The sequence below is a fragment of the Coregonus lavaretus genome, assembly GCF_964263955.1.
Source record: "Coregonus lavaretus genome assembly, chromosome: 11".
NCBI lineage: Eukaryota > Metazoa > Chordata > Actinopteri > Salmoniformes > Salmonidae > Coregonus > Coregonus lavaretus.
In genome coordinates, this window is record NC_139998.1 from 42,597,238 (window position 1) to 42,617,690 (window position 20,453).

Sequence of the window (20,453 nt, forward strand, 5' to 3'; positions counted from 1 at the left end):
AATTATAAATGTCAAGATGACTCAGGGCTTAGCCTCTGTTAATTAATTTAGTTTCTATGCCGGTAGACTTATAATTTATGGCAGAGATTGATATGACTGATAAACCCTGCTCTAACGATGTTGTATTAAAATAGTCACAATATGTCTTCATGGCATTTGAATGTGTCTTTAACAAATGTCTTAACAAACATACTTTAAGTTTATGCATAGCTACAGCTCACTCATAATCATCCAAATTTGCTTTGCTCAAATTGATCACTTAGCAGAATGATTGTTTCATGTTGTTAGTTTGCCTCAAACTTGATTTGGGCTTGTTAAGACTGTTACTATGGAAATTACATGTTCACTTCTGTTGTGTTGGCGGTGCAGCAAGTGTTTTCCCACTAAAGCCTGCACTCACAGTGCTACTCACAAACAAACACTTCAACACCAGATACAATAGAGATGATGAAAATGCAAAAACAGAATCTCACAGAATCAGTTTTAATGAACAACAAGATCTCATTTGTTACTTTTGTATCACAGCTTCAGCATATAGCCTTCACTATAGATACATTCATACATCAAGATAGTGACTGATAGAGTTAAAATTGTGCTTTTCACAATTGAACAAATAGTGCAATCAATGGCCATGGCTGCATATAAATATGAGGTAATCAAGCAACTATTAAAGCAGCTATAATATAGTTCAGTTAGTTCAGCCTCAGTTACTATATTTAGCTCCAGGTAAAACATGCTTGCTATAGACTAACCATTTTGTCATAAAATATATCTAATCAAATGTACAATATTCACTACTATGTTTATTGAGCTCTGGTACGGTTGTCAGTACTTAGTTAGATACTGAGGAGAAACGTTTCAGATGGCTCTACCCAAACATGGCAACCGGATAGAGGCGGGTGACTGGGGGCGCAGTAGAACTCAAAGGGCACCTCTAAGCAGTGCCCTGCCATGCCAGGCAAAGCTTGGGCATCATGCTGGCACGTGGCAACATTCACAGATGGATTAGGCATGATAGTAGTTTGCTTTAAAGTTCATCATCAGTCTCTGCTAATCTGGCCTCTAAGAGAGAGGCTCGCTTAATGCGCTGCATTCATTACACTCAGACAGACATAGTAAATTATCTGTCTCTGTCTGTCTCTGTCTGCACCGCACACTAATTAATGTGACTCTCTCCGGCTGGTACTGCTTAAAGTCGAGTGCTTCTCACAAAGGACCTTTTCCTCCAGAAATGAAGCCACATGGAGAACAGAACACACTGTGAAGACTGAGCCCCCATTATGCATGTGGTCTCTCTGCATGTCTCTAATAGACGCATTGTAAACAATGGCGTTAATTCATGAAAGGATTTCTAATCTTGATGTGCCTGAGAAATGATGATCTGCTGCAGTTACTAGCTAAGCCTCTCTGAGACAGTGGCGGGCACACGAAACACTCTCAACATGACTGCCACCTCATTTAAGACAAGGGAAATCACCGAGATAAAGATTCCGCCCCTAACTGAACCACGCTGTTACCTTCCCTTTCTGGTGAATCCTGCTGCAAATTAACATGTCTTGTCAGTGATGTTCAGCAACGTTGTTTAGTTAAAGCAATGGATGGAGCTATGTTGTAGCAGCAGAGATCTTAATAAACCCTCCTCTCAGTCTCTCTCTAGATGTTTCTTGTGGTGGTGGTGGTGTTCATGGGGATGTCCTTGCTGCTCTTCCCTGAGCGCTGTGTCGGTTTAACTACATCACCATTAACACGCTCTTGGTTCTTACGGAAGCAGTAGACCCCATAGAGGCGGAACTTCAAGTCGGGGAAGCCCAGGTGGCGGACCCCCGGTTGGGGCCCTCCGCAGCGGGTGCGTGGGTTGACGATGGGGTAGCGGATACTGGCGTCCTCCAGCCAGCCGGCCTCACAGCGATCCAGCAGCTGGATCTTCCAGGCAGCGTAGAGCTGACCCACCTTGGCCACAACCGAGTCGTCACGCAGGCACGCCTTCACTGCCTCAGCATAGTTAACCTTCTTAAAACGCTTCAGGAAATACACCTTACCTGGAGGAGAGAGAGAGAGAGGAGTGTGTGTGTGTGTGTGTGTGTGTGTGTGTGTGTGTGTGTGTGTGTGTGTGTGTGTGTGTGTGTGTGTGTGTGTGTGTGTGTGTGTGTGTGTGTGTGTGTGTGTGTGTGTGTGTGTGTGTGTGTGTGTGTGTGTGTGTGTGTGTGTGTGTGTGTGTGTGTGTGTGTGTGTGTGTGTGTGTGTGTGCGCGCGCGTGCATGCAAGAAAGAGACAAAGATAAAGAGAGAAACAGAAAGAGGGAGCCAGAACAGACGAGGAGAGAAATTACCAGGGGTGTGAGACAGAGAAAGAAAGACAGGGAACCACATGAGACAGCAGCAGATGCCCTGAGGGGAGAGATTCTGAGTTCTCATGGCCTAGACCAGTCTGATCCCTCGCCTGCAGAATGTGTTCCCAATCGCTAATCAACCAAACATCCATCTGGGCAGCTGCTCAAAATCGAAAAGCAATAAAGCAGCGGTGGACAGTAAAATACTTAAATGTCTACTTTCATCTTGCTCTGGGAAGACTTCTCGCCTACCAGCATTTACAGAAATGGGATCATGATTGCAGAAAGTATTTGAGCTAAAATGAAGCTGAGTTAACTTTTTACAGAGAGGAATAAACAAGCAAAAACTAGAAAACACAGGGTAGTTTTCTACTACAGAACGGCTGCCAGCAGCCTTGCACTTGGCTTTCAATTTTCCGTTTGTTTATGTGGCTGATGCCTGTTAGGGAGGAATATTGTCTCATATTTCCCCAAAGGCTACTGTGTTGATACAGTATCTTCCAACTGGTCAGTGCAACAGTATCCCCTACCATTACTCCTGAAGATAGCCCACATCTCAGGCCAGACTGTCTGTTGACTGTAATGAACTCACTGGGGGAGGCAATGAAGAGACTGCTTGGTCTCCACTATTAAGTACCAGGTTAAAGTTCGACTATGGCTACTGTGTACTTTCTTTTCTCTAGTTCAGATGCTCAGATATTGTTGACAAAAGGACTTTTACTTTAATGTTCAGGGGAAGAATATCATTACTTTTGTTCAGTCTCAGGAGAAGAAGAATGAATCAAATGTTGTTATTTCTTCACCGACTGAGTCACAATCTTACCGTAGCAGTCAGCGGCTGTATCCATAAATACTCCAAATTGAATGTTTAAATTCCCTGGTAGCAGATGGATAATTCTGTCATGACGAGTTATTGTACAGTAGAGCAGCAGTGTAGCAGCAGTGCTCCCAAACCTTGCTTTTATTTTCCTCAGGCTCCCTAATAAGTATTGAGCCCTAGAACCCTGCCACGGCTGTGTGGAAGTGTGGATGGAAATCAGAGGAGAGGAGATAAAAGCGCAGCCAGAAGACCCTGAGGTCCTTTTAAGAGGGCGTAATCAACCCAAGGCTAGGGGATCACAGGCAGAGATTAGAGACAGGCTCCTATCGCTGCTGTGGACTCTGGCTGCATCTCAATACACCTTGCCTCATCTCCTTCCCTTCGTCTGCACAGATCTGAAAACACTGTATAGTCAGAGCAGAGGCAATACGGTGGAAAGATATCTGGGGAATCCTATCAATGTTCATATATCTCTTCTGCTCAAGGAAAGGAAGCATGGAAAGGACCACACACTCACCATTGAGGTTGGAGGTGAAACAGAAAGCATCATAGCGCTCATCCTCTTTGTGTCTGTAGCCGTAGTTGCGTACCCCTGCAGGGGTGTCCTTGCGGCCACACTGGTCCCGGGGGTGGGAGATGGGGTACTGGACGGAGCCGTCCTCTAGCCAGCCTGCGTTGCACCAGTCCAGGCCCTCTAGCCAGGCCTTGTGGAGCTGGGCATGGGAGGCCAGGATGGCATCCTGCTCCTTACACACATCCTCAGCCTGGTGGTAGTTGAGCTTGTAGCGCCCCACCCGTGGGTAGTAGGGGAACACCACACCTGGGGGAAAGAGAGAGAGAGATACTGAACTATGAGGACAAATTACTAATGTTGTGAAAGCTGAGAAACACTAACTCCATTCTGCCAGTTACATTTTCTAATATTTCATTTTTGTCCTCATTTTGACTGAGGTCTTACACCACACATAACCCATCTAACCGCTACAGAGGGTAGTGCGTACAGCCCAGTACATCACTGGGGCCGAGCTCCCTGCCATCCAGGACCTCTATACCAGGCGGTGTCAGAGGAAGGCCCTACAAAATTGCCAAAGACTCCAGCCACCCAAGGCATAGACTGTTCTCTCTGCTACCGCATGGCAAGCGGTACTGATGCATCAAGTCTGGAACCAACAGGACCCTGAACAGCTTCTACCCATAATAAATACAAATACCCCCAAGCCATAAGACTGCTAAATAGTTAGTTCAATAATTAACCAACATCTACCCGGACTATCTGCATTGACCCCTTTTGCACTAACTCCTTTGACCCATCACATATGCTGCTGCTACTGTTTATTATCTATCCTGTTGCCTAATTACTTTATCCCTACCTATATGTACAGTGCTATGAAAAAGTATTTGCCCCCTTTCTAATTTTCTCTACTTTTGCATATTTGTGATACTCAATGTTATCAGATCATCAACCAAAACCTAATATTAGATAAAGGGAACATAAGTGAACAAATAACACAACAATTACATATCTATTTCATTTATTTCATAAACAAAGTTATGCAACACCCAATTTCCCTGTGTGAAAAAGTAATTGCCCCCTTACACTCAATAACTGGTTGTGCCACCTTTAGTTGCAATGACTCCAACCAAATGCTTCCTGTAGTTGTTGATCAGTCTCTCACGTCGCTGTGGAGGAATTTTGGCCCACTTCCATGCAGAACTGCTTTAACTCAGTGACGTGTGGGTTTTCAAGCATGAACTGCTCGTTTCAAGTCCTGCCACAACATCTCAGTTGGGATTAGGTCTGGACTTTGACTAGGCCATTCCAAAACTTCCAATTTGTTGCTTTTTAGCAATTTTCATGTAGACTTGATTGTGTGTTTTGGATCATTGTCTTGCTGCATGACCCAGCTGCGCTTCAGCTTCAGCTCACAGACGGATGGTCTGACATTCTCCTGTAGAATTCTCTGATACAGAGCAGAATTCATGGTTCCTTCTATTAAGGCAAGTCGTCCAGGTCCTGAGGCAGCAAAGCATCCCCAAACCATCACACCACCACCACCATGCTTGACCTTTGGTATGATGTTCTTACTGTAGAATGCAGAGTTTGGTTTTCGCCAGGCATTACTGGAACCATGTCGTCCAAAACGTTATACTTTTGAATCATCTGTCCATAGAACGTTCTTCCAAGAGTCTTGATGACCATCCAGGTGCTTTTTGGCAAACTTTAGTCAACTTTTTGGACAAGATGGGCCCATTATGCCTGGCGAAAACCAAACACTGCATTCCACAGTAAGAACATCATACCAAAGGTCAAGCATGGTGGTGGTGGTGTGATGGTTTGGGGATGCTTTGCTGCCTCAGGACCTGGACGACTTGCCTTAATAGAAGGAACCATGAATTCTGCTCTGTATCAGAGAATTCTACAGGAGAATGTCAGACCATCCGTCTGTGAGCTGAAGCTGAAGCGCAGCTGGGTCATGCAGCAAGACAATGATCCAAAACACACAATCAAGTCTACATGAAAATTGCTAAAAAGCAACAAATTGGAAGTTTTGGAATGGCCTAGTCAAAGTCCAGACCTAATGCCAACTGAGATGTTGTGGCAGGACTTGAAACGAGCAGTTCATGCTTGAAAACCCACACGTCACTGAGTTAAAGCAGTTCGGCATGGAAGTGGGCCAAAATTCCTCCACAGCGACGTGAGAGACTGATCAACAACTACAGGAAGCATTTGGTTGGAGTCATTGCAACTAAAGGTGGCACAACCAGTTATTGAGTGTAAGGGGGCAATTACTTTTTCACACAGGGAAATTGGGTGTTGCATAACTTTGTTTATGAAATAAATGAAATAGATATGTAATTGTTGTGTTATTTGTTCACTTATGTTCCCTTTATCTAATATTAGGTTTTGGTTGAAGATCTGATAACATTCAGTATCACAAATATGCAAAAGTAGAGAAAATTAGAAAGAGGGCAAATACTTTTTCATAGCACTGTACATGTCGACCTCAATTACCTCCTACCCCTGCACATCGACTCAGTACTGGTACCCCGTGTATATAGCCAAGTTGTCCTTACTCGTTGTGCATTTATTGCTTGCGTTATAATTTTTTCTCTCTGCATTGTTGGGAAGGGCCCGTAAGTATTTCACTGTTAGTCTACACCTGTTGTTTACGAAGCATGTGACAAATAAAATGTGATTTGATCTGATTTGAATCCTTCAACCTTAACCCCTGACCTTCAAGATCCAGGTTGACGAATCCCATATCGTCCTCCATGTCGTTGGTGACCTCACACTCGTAGCGTCCGTAGTCCTCCAGGGTGATGTTGTGGATGATGACAGATGCGTCACCCGGCCCGTTCTGCTCTAGGGACACACGACCCCGGTATGACCCGAACACCCTCTGCTGGAGGCCCAACGCCACAAATACATCCTCAAACACCAGCGCGTCCGTCACCTTTGTCCACTTGATGCGGATACGGTTGGGGTCGGAGCTCTCGGGTTCGTGGTGGTAGCGGCAGGGCAGGGTGATGGAGCCTCCCCGGTGGGTGATCACTTTACCAGGGGCGGTCTGAACGATCACTGCCCCGGTGTCATCCTCTGGACACAGAGAGGGAGAGTAGAGGAAGAAGAATGGACAGGTAATGTTGGGATGACTTATGTTTATCAATGATCTGATCCCGCGAGGGGATCCAGTCCGGCCCGCAGTTGGTTTGAGTAAAACATTATTATAATATTTAATTCTTTATACATTTTTTGGCAGGGAAACAAACTCAATATACTTTAAAATGACTAAAACCAAATTGAAACTCTGTAGAAATGATAATGGACCTACATTCATACAGTTTCTTGATTGTGTCCAGCTCGCTAATAATCACCTAAATAAAAGCTAGACAGTCAGGGAGCATTGAAAAATCCCAAAAAGATGTATAGAGGACAATCTTTTGAACGTTTTAACGGCGAGGAACTATAACAAATTTTCAGTGCGGCCCTCCAGACCTCTTTGAAGACCGAATGTGACACCCCTGATCTGACCTTTACCTGTACTTTACCTACATAGGGACTACTGCTACAGTTATGGGAACCACCCAAACTTTAGTTAAAATATCAGGATAGTGAAAGTATATATAATTAGATAGTATGTGGGCAGGGAAGATCCACAAAGCCATGTCTTCTCTCTGCAAAGCCTATCGTTTCCCCAGTGGCGGCCAATGGGGTGAGGAGACGTGTCACCTGAGAGACGTGTGTTTCATCATCAGGACCAGATCCCAGCATGCCTTGTTCTGTGTCACTGGCACTGCCTACTACATCATCCAATAAATAACTTATTGTTTTCTTACATCAGTTTTGAGGCCAGTTGAATCCCCAAGGCCTGGGCTGTGTTTCATTCCAGAAAGTTGTACCCACCCCACCCCTACACCCGTGTTCACTCATTCCACTTCACAAATCTTTTAGGACTGGAAATCAATATGACGTGTAGATGGAGCCATAACTTACACCTACCCAGTTCTCTCAGATTTGTGAGGCTGTAAATACCCTGTTTTTTTGTATTTTTCGTACATATTTCCCTATCAGACTTTTCATCCTTCTACAAAATATACTTTCCTGCAACCCGCCTCACTCAATGTGGAACGGATTCTATTATTGACTTACCTTTTATCTAGAATCTAGAATCTCCAGTTGAAACTAGCTAGCCAGCTAACTAGCTACTTGCTATTAGCCACAGCTAGCGGTGTTTCACCCAGATCATTGGATTTTTTCCGCGGGATTAATTTTAATCACTGGACATTGATCACCGGATATTCGGCCAGTCTGCACAGCGCGTTATCGACCCAGAACATATCAGTTTTTCTGCCGGAATCACTGATTCTCTGGACCTTTAACTCCGGATTCATCGCTACCAGCTGGCTACAACAACAACAAAACGGACGCTGTGGTCTGGCTAATCATCCCGAGCTAGGCCCATCTCCCGGCTATCTACCTCTCTATCAACCGGACGGGACCACCTAGTGTTGACACGGAGCCCCGCCGATCCTACACGACTGGTCTGCCGACGAAATCGTCTGATGTGGTTACGACGTTAACCACGAAGATTCCATCCATCTGCTAGCCCTGGCCCGTTAGCACACGTTATCCGTGGCCTCTTACTCACTAAACTGAACTAGCTACTGAACTAGCTACTTGCTATTAGCCACAGCTAGCGGTGTTGCACCCAGAATATTGGATTTTTTTTCCGCGGGATTAATTTTTAATCACTGGACATTGATCACCGGATATTCGGCCAGTCTGCACAGCGCGTTATCGACCCAGAACATATCAGTTTTTCCGCCGGAATCACTGAATTCACTGGACCTTTAACTCCGGATTCATCGCTACCAGCTGGCTACAACAAAACGGACGTAGCACACGCTAGCCGTGGCCTCTTACTCACTAGCGCTTCACCACCGGACCTTATGATAACTCAGCTATACAGCTGATATCTGCTGGACTGTTCCTTTTTACGGTACTACATCCTGTTTATGTTTAGCCTCAGCCCAAACATTGTTAGTTTATTGTTGTTTCGGTTATTTCTAATTGTACTATATCACTGTAGACCCCCCAGCCTAGCTAAACCTGCCTTAGTTAGCTCCTTTGTCCCTCCGCCCATACACTCAGAGACCGACTCAATTGATGCCTCTAGAGATACTATCTCTTTCATTGTTACCCAACGCTTAGGTTTACCTCCACTTTACTCATATCCTTCCATATCCTTGTCTGTACATAATGCCCTGAATCTTTTCTATAACACCCGGAAATCTGCCCCCTTTATTCTATGTACCCAACGCACTAGAAGACCAGTTCTTAAAGCCTTTAGCCGTATCCTTATTCTAGTCCTCCTCTGTTCCTCTGGTGATGTAGAGGCTAACCCAGGGCCTGTAGCCCCCAGTATCACTCCTACTCCCCAGGAGCTATCATTTGATGACTTCTGTAATCGCAAAAGTCTTGGTTTCTTGCACATAAATATCAGAAGTCTACTTCCTAAGTTTGAGTTATTCACTGCGTTAGCACACTCTGCCAACCCTGATGTTCTAGCAGTGTCTGAATCCTGGCTCAGGAAGGCCACCAAAAATTCTGAAATTTCCATCCCCAACTATAACATTTTCTGTCTAGATAGAACTGCCAAAGGGGGTGGAGTTGCAATCTACTGTAGAGATAGCCTGCAGAGCTCTATCATACTATCCAGGTCTGTGCCCAAACAGTTTGAGCTTCTACTTCTAAAAATCCACCTTTCCAGAAATAAGTCTCTCACTGTTGCCGCTTGCTACAGACCCCCCTCAGCCCCCAGCTGTGCCCTGGACACCATATGTGAATTGATTGCCCCCCATTTATCCTCTGAGTTTGTACTGCTTGGTGACCTAAATTGGGATATGCTTAATACCCCAGCCATCCTACAATCCAAGCTAGATGCCCTCAACCTCACGCAAATTATCAACGAACCTACCAGGTACAACCCTAAATCCTTAAACATGGGTACCCTCATAGATATCATCCTGACTAACATACCCTCTAAATACACCTCAGCTGTCTTCAACCAGGATCTCAGCGATCACTGCCTTATTGCCTGCGTCCGTAACGGGTCTGCGGTCAAACGACCACCCCTCATCACTGTCAAACGCTCCCTAAAACACTTTAGCGAGGAGGCCTTCCTAATTGACCTGGCCCAGGTATCCTGGATGGATATAGATCTCATTCCGTCAGTAGAGGATGCCTGGTTGTTCCTTAAAAGTAATTTCCTCTCAATCTTAAATAAACATGCCCCATTCAAAAAATACAGAACTAAGAACCGATATAGCCCCTGGTTCTCCTCAGACTTGACTGCCCTTGACCAGCACAAAAACATCCTGTGGCGTACAGCATTAGCATCAAATAGCCCCCGCGATATGCAACTTTTCAGGGAAGTTAGGAACCAATATACACAAGCAGTCAGGAAAGCAAAGGCTAACTTTTTCAAACAGAAATTTGCATCCTGTAGCACTAACTCCAAAAAGTTTTGGGACACTGTAAAGTCCATGGAGAATAAGAGCACTTCCTCCCAGCTGCCCACTGCACTGAGGCTAGGAAACACTATCACCACCGATAAATCTACAATAATCGAGAATTTCAACAAGCATTTTGCTACAGCTGGCCATGCTTTCCATCTGGCTACCACTAACCCGGCCACCAACTCTGCACCCTCTGCTGCAACTTGCCCATGCCCCCCCCGCTTCTCCTTCACACAAATTCAGACAGCTGATGTTTTGAAAGCGCTGCAAAATCTGGACCCCTACAAATCAGCTGGGCTAGACAATCTGGACCCTTTCTTTCTAAAACTAGCCGCCGAAATTGTCGCAACCCCTATTACTAGTCTGTTCAACCTCTCTTTCATAACGTCTGAGATCCCCAGAGATTGGAAAGCTGCCGCGGTCATCCCCCTCTTCAAAGGGGGTGACACTCTAGATCCAAACTGCTACACACCTATATCCATCCTGCCCTGCCTTTCGAAAGTATTCGAAAGCCAAGTTAACAAACAGATCACCGACCATTTCGAATACCACCGTACCTTCTCCGCTATGCAATCCGGTTTCCGAGCTGGTCACGGGTGCACTTCAGCCACGCTCAAGGTCCTAAACGATATTATAACCACGATTGATAATAGACAGTACTGTGCAGCCGTCTTCATCGACCTGGCCAAGGCTTTCGACTCTGTCAACCACCGCATTCTTATTGGCAGACTAAATAGCCTTGGTTTCTCAAATGACTGCCTCGCCTGGTTCACCAACTACTTCTCAGATAGAGTTCAGTGTGTCAAATCGGAGGGCCTGTTGTCTGGACCTATGGCAGTCTCTATGGGGGTGCCACAGGGTTCAATTCTTGGGCCGACACTTTTCTCCGTGTATATCAATGATGTCGCTCTTGCTGCTGGTGACTCTCAGATCCACCTCTACGCAGACGACACCATTTTGTATACATCTGGCCCTTCATTGGACACTGTGTTAACAAACCTCCAAACGAGCTTCAATGCCATACAACAATCCTTCAGTAGCCTTCAACTGCTCTTAAACACTAGTAAAACTAAATGCATGCTTTTCAATCGAACGCTGCTAGCACCCGCCCACCCGACTAGAATCACCACTCTCGACGGGTCTGACCTAGAGTACGTGGACAACTACAAATATCTAGGTGTCTGGTTAGACTGTAAACTCAACTTCCAGACTCACATAAAGAATCTCCAATCCAAAGTTAAATCTAGAATCGGCTTCCTATTTCGCAACAAAGCCTCCTTCACTCATGCTGCCAAACATGCCCTCGTAAAACTGACTATCCTACCGATCCTTGACTTCGGCGATGTCATTTACAAAATAGCCTCCAACACTCTACTCAGCAAATTGGATGTAGTCTATCACAGTGCCATCCGTTTTGTCTCCAAAGCCCCATACACTACCCACCACTGTGACCTGTACGCTCTTGTTGGCTGGTCCTCACTACATGTTCGTCGTCAAACCCACTGGCTCCAGGCCATCTATAAATCACTGCTAGGCAAATCCCCGCCTTATCTTAGCTCATTGGTCACCATAGCAGCACCCACCCGTAGTCTGCGCTCCAGCAGGTATATCTCACTGGTCATTCCCAAAGCCAACACCTCCTTTGGCCGCCATTCCTTCCAGTTCTCTGCTGCCAATGACTGGAACGAATTGCAAAAATCTCTGAAGCTGGAGACTCTTATCTCCCTCAATAACTTTAAGCATCAGTTGTCAGAGCACCTTACCTATCACTGCACCTGTACACAGCCCATCTGAAATTAGCCCACCCAACTACCTCATCCCTATATTGTTATTTATTTTGCTCTTTTGCACCCCAGTATCTCTATTTGCACATCATCTCTTGCACATCTAGCATTCCAGTGTTAATACTATTGTAATTATTCTGCACTATAGCCTATTTATTGCCTTACCTCCATAACTTGCTACATTTGCACACACTGTATATATATTTTCTGTTGTATTTCTGACTTTATGTTTTTTTTACCCCATATGTAACTCTGTGTTGTTTTTATTGCACTACTTTGCTTTATCTTGGCCAGGTCGCAGTTGTAAATGAGAACCTGTTCTCAACTGGCTTACCTGGTTAAATAAAGGTGAAATAAAAAAATAAATAAAAACTTTTTGGAATGAAATGTAGCCCTGGTTTGCATCATTGGCAGCCAGGCCGTCTCCTAGGCTTTGTGTGAGTGATCTTCTCTCAGGGTTACTGAGCAACGCAGAAGACTGATTATTTTTCTAAGAGTCCGCATATTGTGAGCACATCACAAGGCCTACAATTAGCCGTGACTGCTGGTTATTATGACTGTGGGCTGGGAACTCTGCACTCTGAAATGTTTGTTACCGACCACTGAACTTTGAGACCTGTTTACAGAATACATCCAAACATGTGAGGAGAGCTGTATTAATAGCCTATTGTATATAATATAATAATAACATTGTAATAGTATGACGTAATGATAACAAGGGAAATACAGTATGTATTGTAACTGGTTGCCGGTCCAAGACCAGCAAGTTCAGGCTGAACATTTGATAGAGACTGTTCTAAGTGTCCAAATCAACAGCATCTGCTTGACTATGAAGTGGATGGAATCGAGCAACATTTAACTAACGAGTCCTACTTTTTTTATATGAAACAGATATTACATTTTCTACAGTTGACTGCCAATAATCATGGAGGAGAGAGAAAGTTTGGCAACTCACGTGTATTGAAACCCAGACAGCTGCTCTTTTATAGCCTACGTCCCTCGTAATGTTGGGAAGCAATCTCATTGCAGTGATGCAATATGTTTGGGATGGGGATAGAGACAGAGGCAGAGATCTTACCGAGTACATGAACAACTTTCCTCCTTCCCTTCTTGGCATCGGTAGGGAGGGAGGTCACAGAGAGGGCAAAGGTTAGGACCAAGCAGGTCACTGTCCCCAGGAACAGGGGCTGTGAGGAGTGCTGCAAGGGAGGCAGGGAGAGAGAAGGACACATTGGTGAAGTTTGAGTTATGGTGGTGCCCAATGGTGCTGCTAGGCATTCGTAAGGCCTGATATGGCTAGCCTATACATCATAACATGGAGGATGGAACAACTTCTATCTTGTTTAGGACATGACTAATGAGCAATTCTGCAACTGAACATCATGTGCTACATTGTGCAGTGGTGGGAGAGTGCAGTGCACCATGTGATATAGCAATTAAGGAATGGGGCCTATTACTTCACCTGACTTGGCACTATGTTATAACCCCAGGAGAAAGAGCAAGGTGCTGAAGCTGCTCACTAAAGTTACTCCGAAATGGTATTACACAATTGGTGCCATTTCGACCAAGGGGACATTTATGTCTGTGTATGTGGGTTAAGGTTGGAATAAGGTGAAGTATTAGTTCAACTTCATTGTACAGTAGAACAAATATATGGATACAATGTCATACAGAGCCTCCATATGTTTAGATGTTCAAAAAGTAAACAATAATAGCATTCATGTAATAAAGGGTTTTTATTGCAGTATAATACATTCCTTTTCAGGCACCTCTGCAATATTAGACATTTTAATTCCCTATATAGACTATAACAGGAACATGAAAATATGCTGCTGACCACATTGTGAACAAATAACCCTACATACGCCACTCCAGTCTCCTTCTCTCCTCCTCATCATGCACTGTACTGCAGTAGTAGGCTACAGTACCGTAGCACATCTTCAAGGTCACTGCAGGCTACAGTAATATCCCATGCAGTTATAAAAAAAGAGCGCATGATGCGCAGACACAGAGCCAACCCATCCCGCCACTTACCATTATTATCTCTTCAAGAATACTGTGTCTGTCTGAAGTTAGATATGCCGTATTTCGTTTGCTCCGGCTGGGCTGTTAATGATATGGTGCAGTACTTGACTCATCCTCTCTCTCTATCCTGCAGTTAGCTTGCCGTCTCCCGCCCCATAGCTGTTTGATTTTGGCAATGCAGGGCAACTGCTGACGCTGGGCTAATTGGACTGTCCCGCAGTTCACTCATTTTCAGTATAATGACGTGAATCAGTATCAGAGAGCGCAGAGAAATTCACTGTAAGGGTACGGTCAGGGAACAACAGAAGTGCTACATTGTTGCATTTGCTGTTACAGTGGCATGGTAAATTGTGCCAGCAGATACACAATGTTTCAGTTCAAAATGCAGTGATATTTCCACGCAGTAGCCTAAACCTCATTAAACTTAACCTAGCAATGTTGTCCATAAGCAAACACTGTAATTGTAGCTAATCTAATGTTAATAGCAAATTCAACCGTAGGCCTACATGTCACTAAACACACGTTTTTGTGTGCATGTAGTTATTATGGACCATAAGTTAGTAGGATAACAAAAACTGACCGCTGAGACAAAACACTGCGTAGTATATGAGCGTAATCCGAGCCTGAACTGAGTATGGGGAATTAGCTCAAATGGTAGAGCGCTCGCTTAGCATGCGAGAGGTAGCGGGATCGATGCCCGCATTCTCCAAATACTTTTTCTTGGCCTATATGTTTCAAGAGAGCGTTCTAGAAAGGACTGCATACGTTATACTGTTACGATGGTGCTCCTTTCAACTAAAAGCATTGCTGAGAATGATTACGGCATTTCTGAAGTCAGGATCACGCCAATTTACATTATAGTAGGACATGCTTTTGATTGTGTAACATTTTATTTCTGTCATGTCTCAGTTGGAGTCCATAAAGAGTCCAGTTTACCAGTCATTTGTGTGGTGCTATTTTTTAAGGTTTCGGATCGCAGAAAAATGTAAATGATGTCATCAATCAAAGTTTGTATCGACAGATGTAGCCAATTGAATAGCCAGCCTACATTATAGAAAATGCATAAAATGCATCCTCCAATTGCAACGTCTGCCTATGCCCACACATATTGTCTAAATAAAATGTAATATTTTTAATACCGTCAAACACCAAATTGGGTATTTCAAAATAGGCCATCATCACTGTTAATGATAATTATTCAAGTTTTACCGGTGAAACGTCCAAACTGCATCTCCATGCCAATCATTTGATTGATCTCAATCAGTTTCATGGTAATATGCATTTAGATCTTCTTGAATTAATGTTTTGTGAGTGAATTAGAGCAGATGGTGTTAACAAACTATTAGCCTTTCTTGTATTTTGTTTCAATCAAAGCATATCCTGCTATTGGCACGCTCTGCTGAGTTTTGGTGCGTGCAATTTTTTTGTGTGACTATTCAGCTTCAGCTAACCATCCTAACATCTCATGAGAAATTAGGAGTTTTTGGTGTAACAGGAACGTTATAGGCCTACTATGCTATGGTATTATATTCGGTTTTCCATTCGGTTGTATTTTATTTTATTTCTCTGTTACTATTTTATTTTTATTTTAATTTTAAAACTCAGTAAGCAAGCATTTCACGGTAAAGTCTACACCAGTTGTATTCGGCGCATGTGACAAATACAATTTTATTTAATTTTATTCTACATACTGCTATACTAGTCATACTAGACTTGAACAGATTGAATCACTGTACATTACGCTCGGCATTAGTTTCAAGTTGTATTAGTCGTATGTACAGGATACACATGGTATACACCGTCCAACTAAATGCTTACTTGCAGGTTCCTGCTCGACAATGCAACAACAATAATAAATAATAAAATATAAGAATACGAACATAAAGTAAATGGCTCAGTAGAATAGAATAGTGAAAGTATAGCTCCCAATGCTACCACTATCGCAAGTTCTTATTGAAATATTTTATTAGATCCAGCTTTAATAAGGCCTCTTCATGGCGTCCGTGTTCACAATAATAACCAGTAGCCCCATCCTACGGATACCTATTTCCTGTCATCAGGAAATACAATTTTATTTAATTTAAAATGCAAAATAATCATGATGTGATCTAGCGAAACCTTGATTCAATTTTGATCTAACTTTACTAAACAAGCACCATTCTGAGAGGTGATAATCTTCTATTTGTAATAATAATAATAAGTGATGAGTATGATTATTTGGTGTAGGCAACAGATCTTGATGAGATCCCAGGATCCCATAAATGATGTTAAAGAAGTTGAACCAAGCTGAAGGATAGCTGAAGGAAAGCTCTGCCATTCGGCCAGTTCAGGAACAAACAACAATAATTTGCAGTAGGCCTATGACTACGTGGTGTAGCTATTTGTAGGCTATAACCTAATGTAAATACAAATACATATGGCTTAATATCATTGCACGGAGAGCTTTATTGTGAGTAGGCATTTCATTGTATTGTGTAGCTATGCTTACACACTGTATCATAAATACATTTTGATTTGATTAGCTTGAACACGTGGTTACAATATACCCTATTACAGAATAAAAGTTGTGAACATAAGTCATTACTACATAGAATTGCAGGAAATTCATTTTAAAACAGCCATAAAATCAAGCTTTTGGTGTGGTGTATTCATGCATCTCAATTAACTATTACCTAAATGCATTATTACCTCCAACTTGGCCCAATTCAAATGTTCAATTGCCCACCCTGACATACCAAGCTAGAACGGGCCCTGCGTCTTAACCAATAGCCAATATAGGCTAGATATCCCAAGCAGGTATACAGCAACTTCCAGAGAGGGTCAGGCTCCTTGGGCTTTGCGGTGGCCATTCTGGTTTGGGTGTCCTCGGCAGGACGCTGTCGCCGTAAACAAGTGGTCACATATCGTTCTGGGTTCCACTGCGTAAGAGGGGCCCATGAAGTTTTATGAACATCAAAGCAGACACACCGTGATTTCTTTTTTTCAGCGTTCTGATTGGCCAAAGTGATCAAGCCTCCGACAGGCTTCAGCAGTGCACACACAAAGCCTATAGTTCTTCATCATTCTCACCACTGCCAGAGAGAAGACAGGGAAGAAACCACCATTTACCTACCTCTAGGCTGCTATACATATTTATTTGGTTTGTCATTCTATTGTTTTTCAAGGAATACATGTATTCTCAAATTGGAAAAAAAGTAAGGGAGTGCTGCTACTCCACGCTCCAGCAACACTACACCCCTGCATCTTACATCATCTGACCATCATGCTCTCTGTCCTCTTCACACCCACTAATATTGATACAGCCTCAGTCTGCCAGCAAAGTGTGAATTGCTATAGGCTGTGTTTATTCAGGCAGCCCAATTCTGATCTTTTTTCCACTAATTGGTGTCACGCCCTGGCTCTGGGGACTCTTAAATGTTGAGCCAGGGTGTGGATTTTTCTATGTTTAGTTTTCTATGTTTTTTGTTCTAGATCGTTTAGATCTATGTTGGCCAGGGTGGTTCCCAATCAGAGGCAGCTGTAGCTCGTTGTCTCTGATTGGGGACCATACTTAGGCAGCCTGTTGGCACCAGTTAGTTCGTGGGATCTTGTTCCGTAAAGGTTTGTGTTGTTGTAACCTCAGGACTTCACGTATCGTTCGTTTTGTTGTTTTGTTCGTGTGTTGTGTACTAAATAAAATGTATGCTTATCACGCTGCGCCTTGGTTCCACAAGTCATCAGTCAACGTCCGTGACAATTGGTCTTTTGACAAATCAGATCATATCTGAAAAAGATGAGATGTAAGAAGATCTGATGTGATCGATCAAAAGACCAATTAGTGGAAAAAAGATCAGAATTGGTCTGCTTGTGTCATTACATTTACATTACATTTTAGTCTTTTAGCAGATGCTCTTATCCAGAGCGACTTACAGTTAGTGAGTGCATACATTATTTTTTTATTTTTTCATACTGGCCCCCGTGGGAATCGAACCCACAACCCTGGCGTTGCAAACGCCATGCTCTACCAACTGAGCTACATCCCTGACGGCCATTCCCTCCCCTACCCTGGACGACGCTGGGTCAATTGTGCGCTGCAGTGTTCAGCCTCTCTCTTTCTACCATCGAGCGAAAGGCAGACCACAACTCTGCTGGTGTCTCAGGCTGCACAGCTAAGCAGACATCTGCACATATTCCCAGTGGCTCCTCCACTTCCATCATATGGATGGAGCAGTTGTGAAAGGGGCCAGATTTCATATAGAGGTCTGTCACACAAAGGGCATTTGCAACCAGGCCGTTTCTTCTTCATTGCCATACATCAGCATGTAAAAACTGCTGAGGGAGAATGAATAAGGTTAGCCTGTGTGTATGTTTATGGTGTGTGTGAGTCTAAGGATGACACACTGGAGTGAGTTATTTAGGAGGTATTTCTTCATACCGGTACCTGGCTGCCGCATTTGTTTCTAATGAAAAGGGGAGAAAATGGTTTGTTTGCCAACAGCTCTGTGTTTGTATGAACTAAAGGCTGCGGGGAAAGTGGAGCCTGTTTCTGTCTCACTCTCTGTCGCTGCAGTATAGTTCAATGGAGGGGTCCCGGTCTAAGAGAACACTGTTGCTGCAGTATAGTTCAATGGTGGGGTCCCGGTCTAAGAGAACACTGTTGCTGCAGTATACTCTTAAAGGGAGTGCTTAAAGGGAGTGCTCCTAATCTCAGCTTGTTACCTGTATAAAAGACACCTGTCCACAGAAGCAATCAATCAATCAGATTCCAAACTCTCCACCATGGCCAAGACCAAAGAGCTCTTCAAGGATGTCAGGGACAAGATTGTAGACCTACACAAGGCTGGAATGGGCTACAAGACCATCGCCAAGCAGCTTGGTGAGAAGGTGACAACAGTTGGTGTGATTATTCGCAAATGGAAGAAACACAAAAGAACTGTCAATCTCCCTCGGCCTAGGGCTCCATGCAAGATCTCACCTCGTGGAGTTGCAATGATCATGAGAACGGTGAGGAATCAGCCCAGAACTACACGGGAGGATCTTGTCAATGATCTCAAGGCAGCTGGGACCATAGTCACCAAGAAAACAATTGGTAACACACTACGCCATGAAGGACTGAAATCCTGCAGCACCCGCAAGGTCCCCCTGCTCAAGAAAGCACATATACAGGCCCGTCTGAAGTTTGCCAATGAACATCTGAATGATTCAGAGGAGAACTGGGTGAAAGTGTTGTGGTCAGATGAGACCAAAATCGAGCTCTTTGGCATCAACTCAACTCGCCGTGTTTGGAGGAGGAGGAATGCTGCCTATGACCCCAAGAACACCATCCCCACCGTCAATCATGGAGATGGAAACATTATGCTTTGGGGGTGTTTTTCTGCTAAGGGGACAGTATAATAATAATAATAATAATAATAATAATAATAATAATAATAATAATAATAAGTACAACTTCACAGCATCAAAGGGACGATGGACAGGGCCATGTACCGTCAAATCTTGGGTGAGAACCTCCTTCCCTCAGCCAGGGCATTGAAAATGGGTCGTGGATGGGTATTCCAGCATGACAATGACCCAAAACACATGGCCAAGGCAACAAAGGAGTGCCTCAAGAAGAAGCACGTTAAGGTCCTGGAGTGGCCTAGCCAGTCTCCAGACCTTAATCCCATAGAAAATCTGTGGAGGGAGCTGAAGGTTCGAGTTGCCAAACATCAGCCTCAAAACCTTAATGACTTGGAGAAGATCTGCAAAGAGGAGTGGGACAAAATCCCTCCTGAGATGTATGCAAACCTGGTGGCCAACTACAAGAAACGTCTGACCTCTGTGATTGCCAACAAGGGTTTTGCCACCAAGTACTAAGTCATGTTTTGCAGAGGGGTCAAATACTTATTTCCCTCATTAAAATGCAAATCAATTTATAACATTTTTGACATGCGTTTTTCTGGATTTTTTGTTGTTGTTATTCTGTCTCTCACTGTTCAAATAAACCTACCATTAAAATTATAGACTGATCATGTCTTTGTCAGTGGGCAAACGTACAAAATCAGCAGGGGATCAAATACTTTTTTCCCCTCACTCTATTTAGGGGTTCACATCGAAGCTATGAAACGTATTGTTATTCTTATTTTTAAAATTCCCTTGTCAAATAACTCAAGCATAACTTTTTTTCTAATTTGGCACACAGAAATTAGAGGCCATTAGTAAATTGGTCAAAAATAATGGCACCTATTGGCCTATAGGTGGTGCTGTGATGAGCAGTCTCACTTAAACAGCCACTGAGCATGCCGATTGGCAGATTCTGTTGCTCATTAGGAAAACGAGATTTCAGTCTTAGAGATATGTTGCCTAATCGATTCCACGTTTGGTTAAGGATGTTTGTCCCCCATGAGACACGGAAGCTAATTTTTACTTCCTCAAAATCCCCAGAATGAATCTCAGATAACTCAAGAAATCTGTAATTAATGTTGACATTTTTGTAGAGGATGTTTTAGTTGTGTAA

At 43.6% G+C, this 20,453-nt stretch overlaps 1 protein-coding gene across 1 annotated transcript; it reads right to left on the minus strand.

The window, feature by feature from the left end:
* Positions 1–467: 467 nt before the first annotated feature.
* Positions 468–14,107, minus strand: LOC311137197 (hyaluronan and proteoglycan link protein 4-like). The gene is made up of 5 exons (XM_084171557.1): positions 13,988–14,107; positions 13,032–13,152; positions 6,385–6,747; positions 3,667–3,969; positions 468–2,039 (listed from the first exon to the last, which is right to left on the minus strand). The coding sequence occupies exons 1-5, from the start codon at positions 13,988–13,990 to the stop codon at positions 1,654–1,656; spliced, it is 1,176 nt and encodes a 391-aa protein (XP_084027683.1). The 5' UTR covers positions 13,991–14,107; the 3' UTR covers positions 468–1,653.
* Between the last annotated feature and the right edge of the window lie 6,346 nt (positions 14,108–20,453).

Excerpts from the sequence above, each read along its gene's own strand:
- LOC311137197 (XM_084171557.1), bottom strand. Across the intron at positions 3,970-6,384 it reads CGTCAACCTGGATCTTGAAG|GTGTGGTGTTCCCCTACTAC; the intron begins GTCAGGGGTTAA and ends TCTTTCCCCCAG. Across the intron at positions 2,040-3,666 it reads TTTCACCTCCAACCTCAATG|GTAAGGTGTATTTCCTGAAG; the intron begins GTGAGTGTGTGG and ends TCTCTCCTCCAG.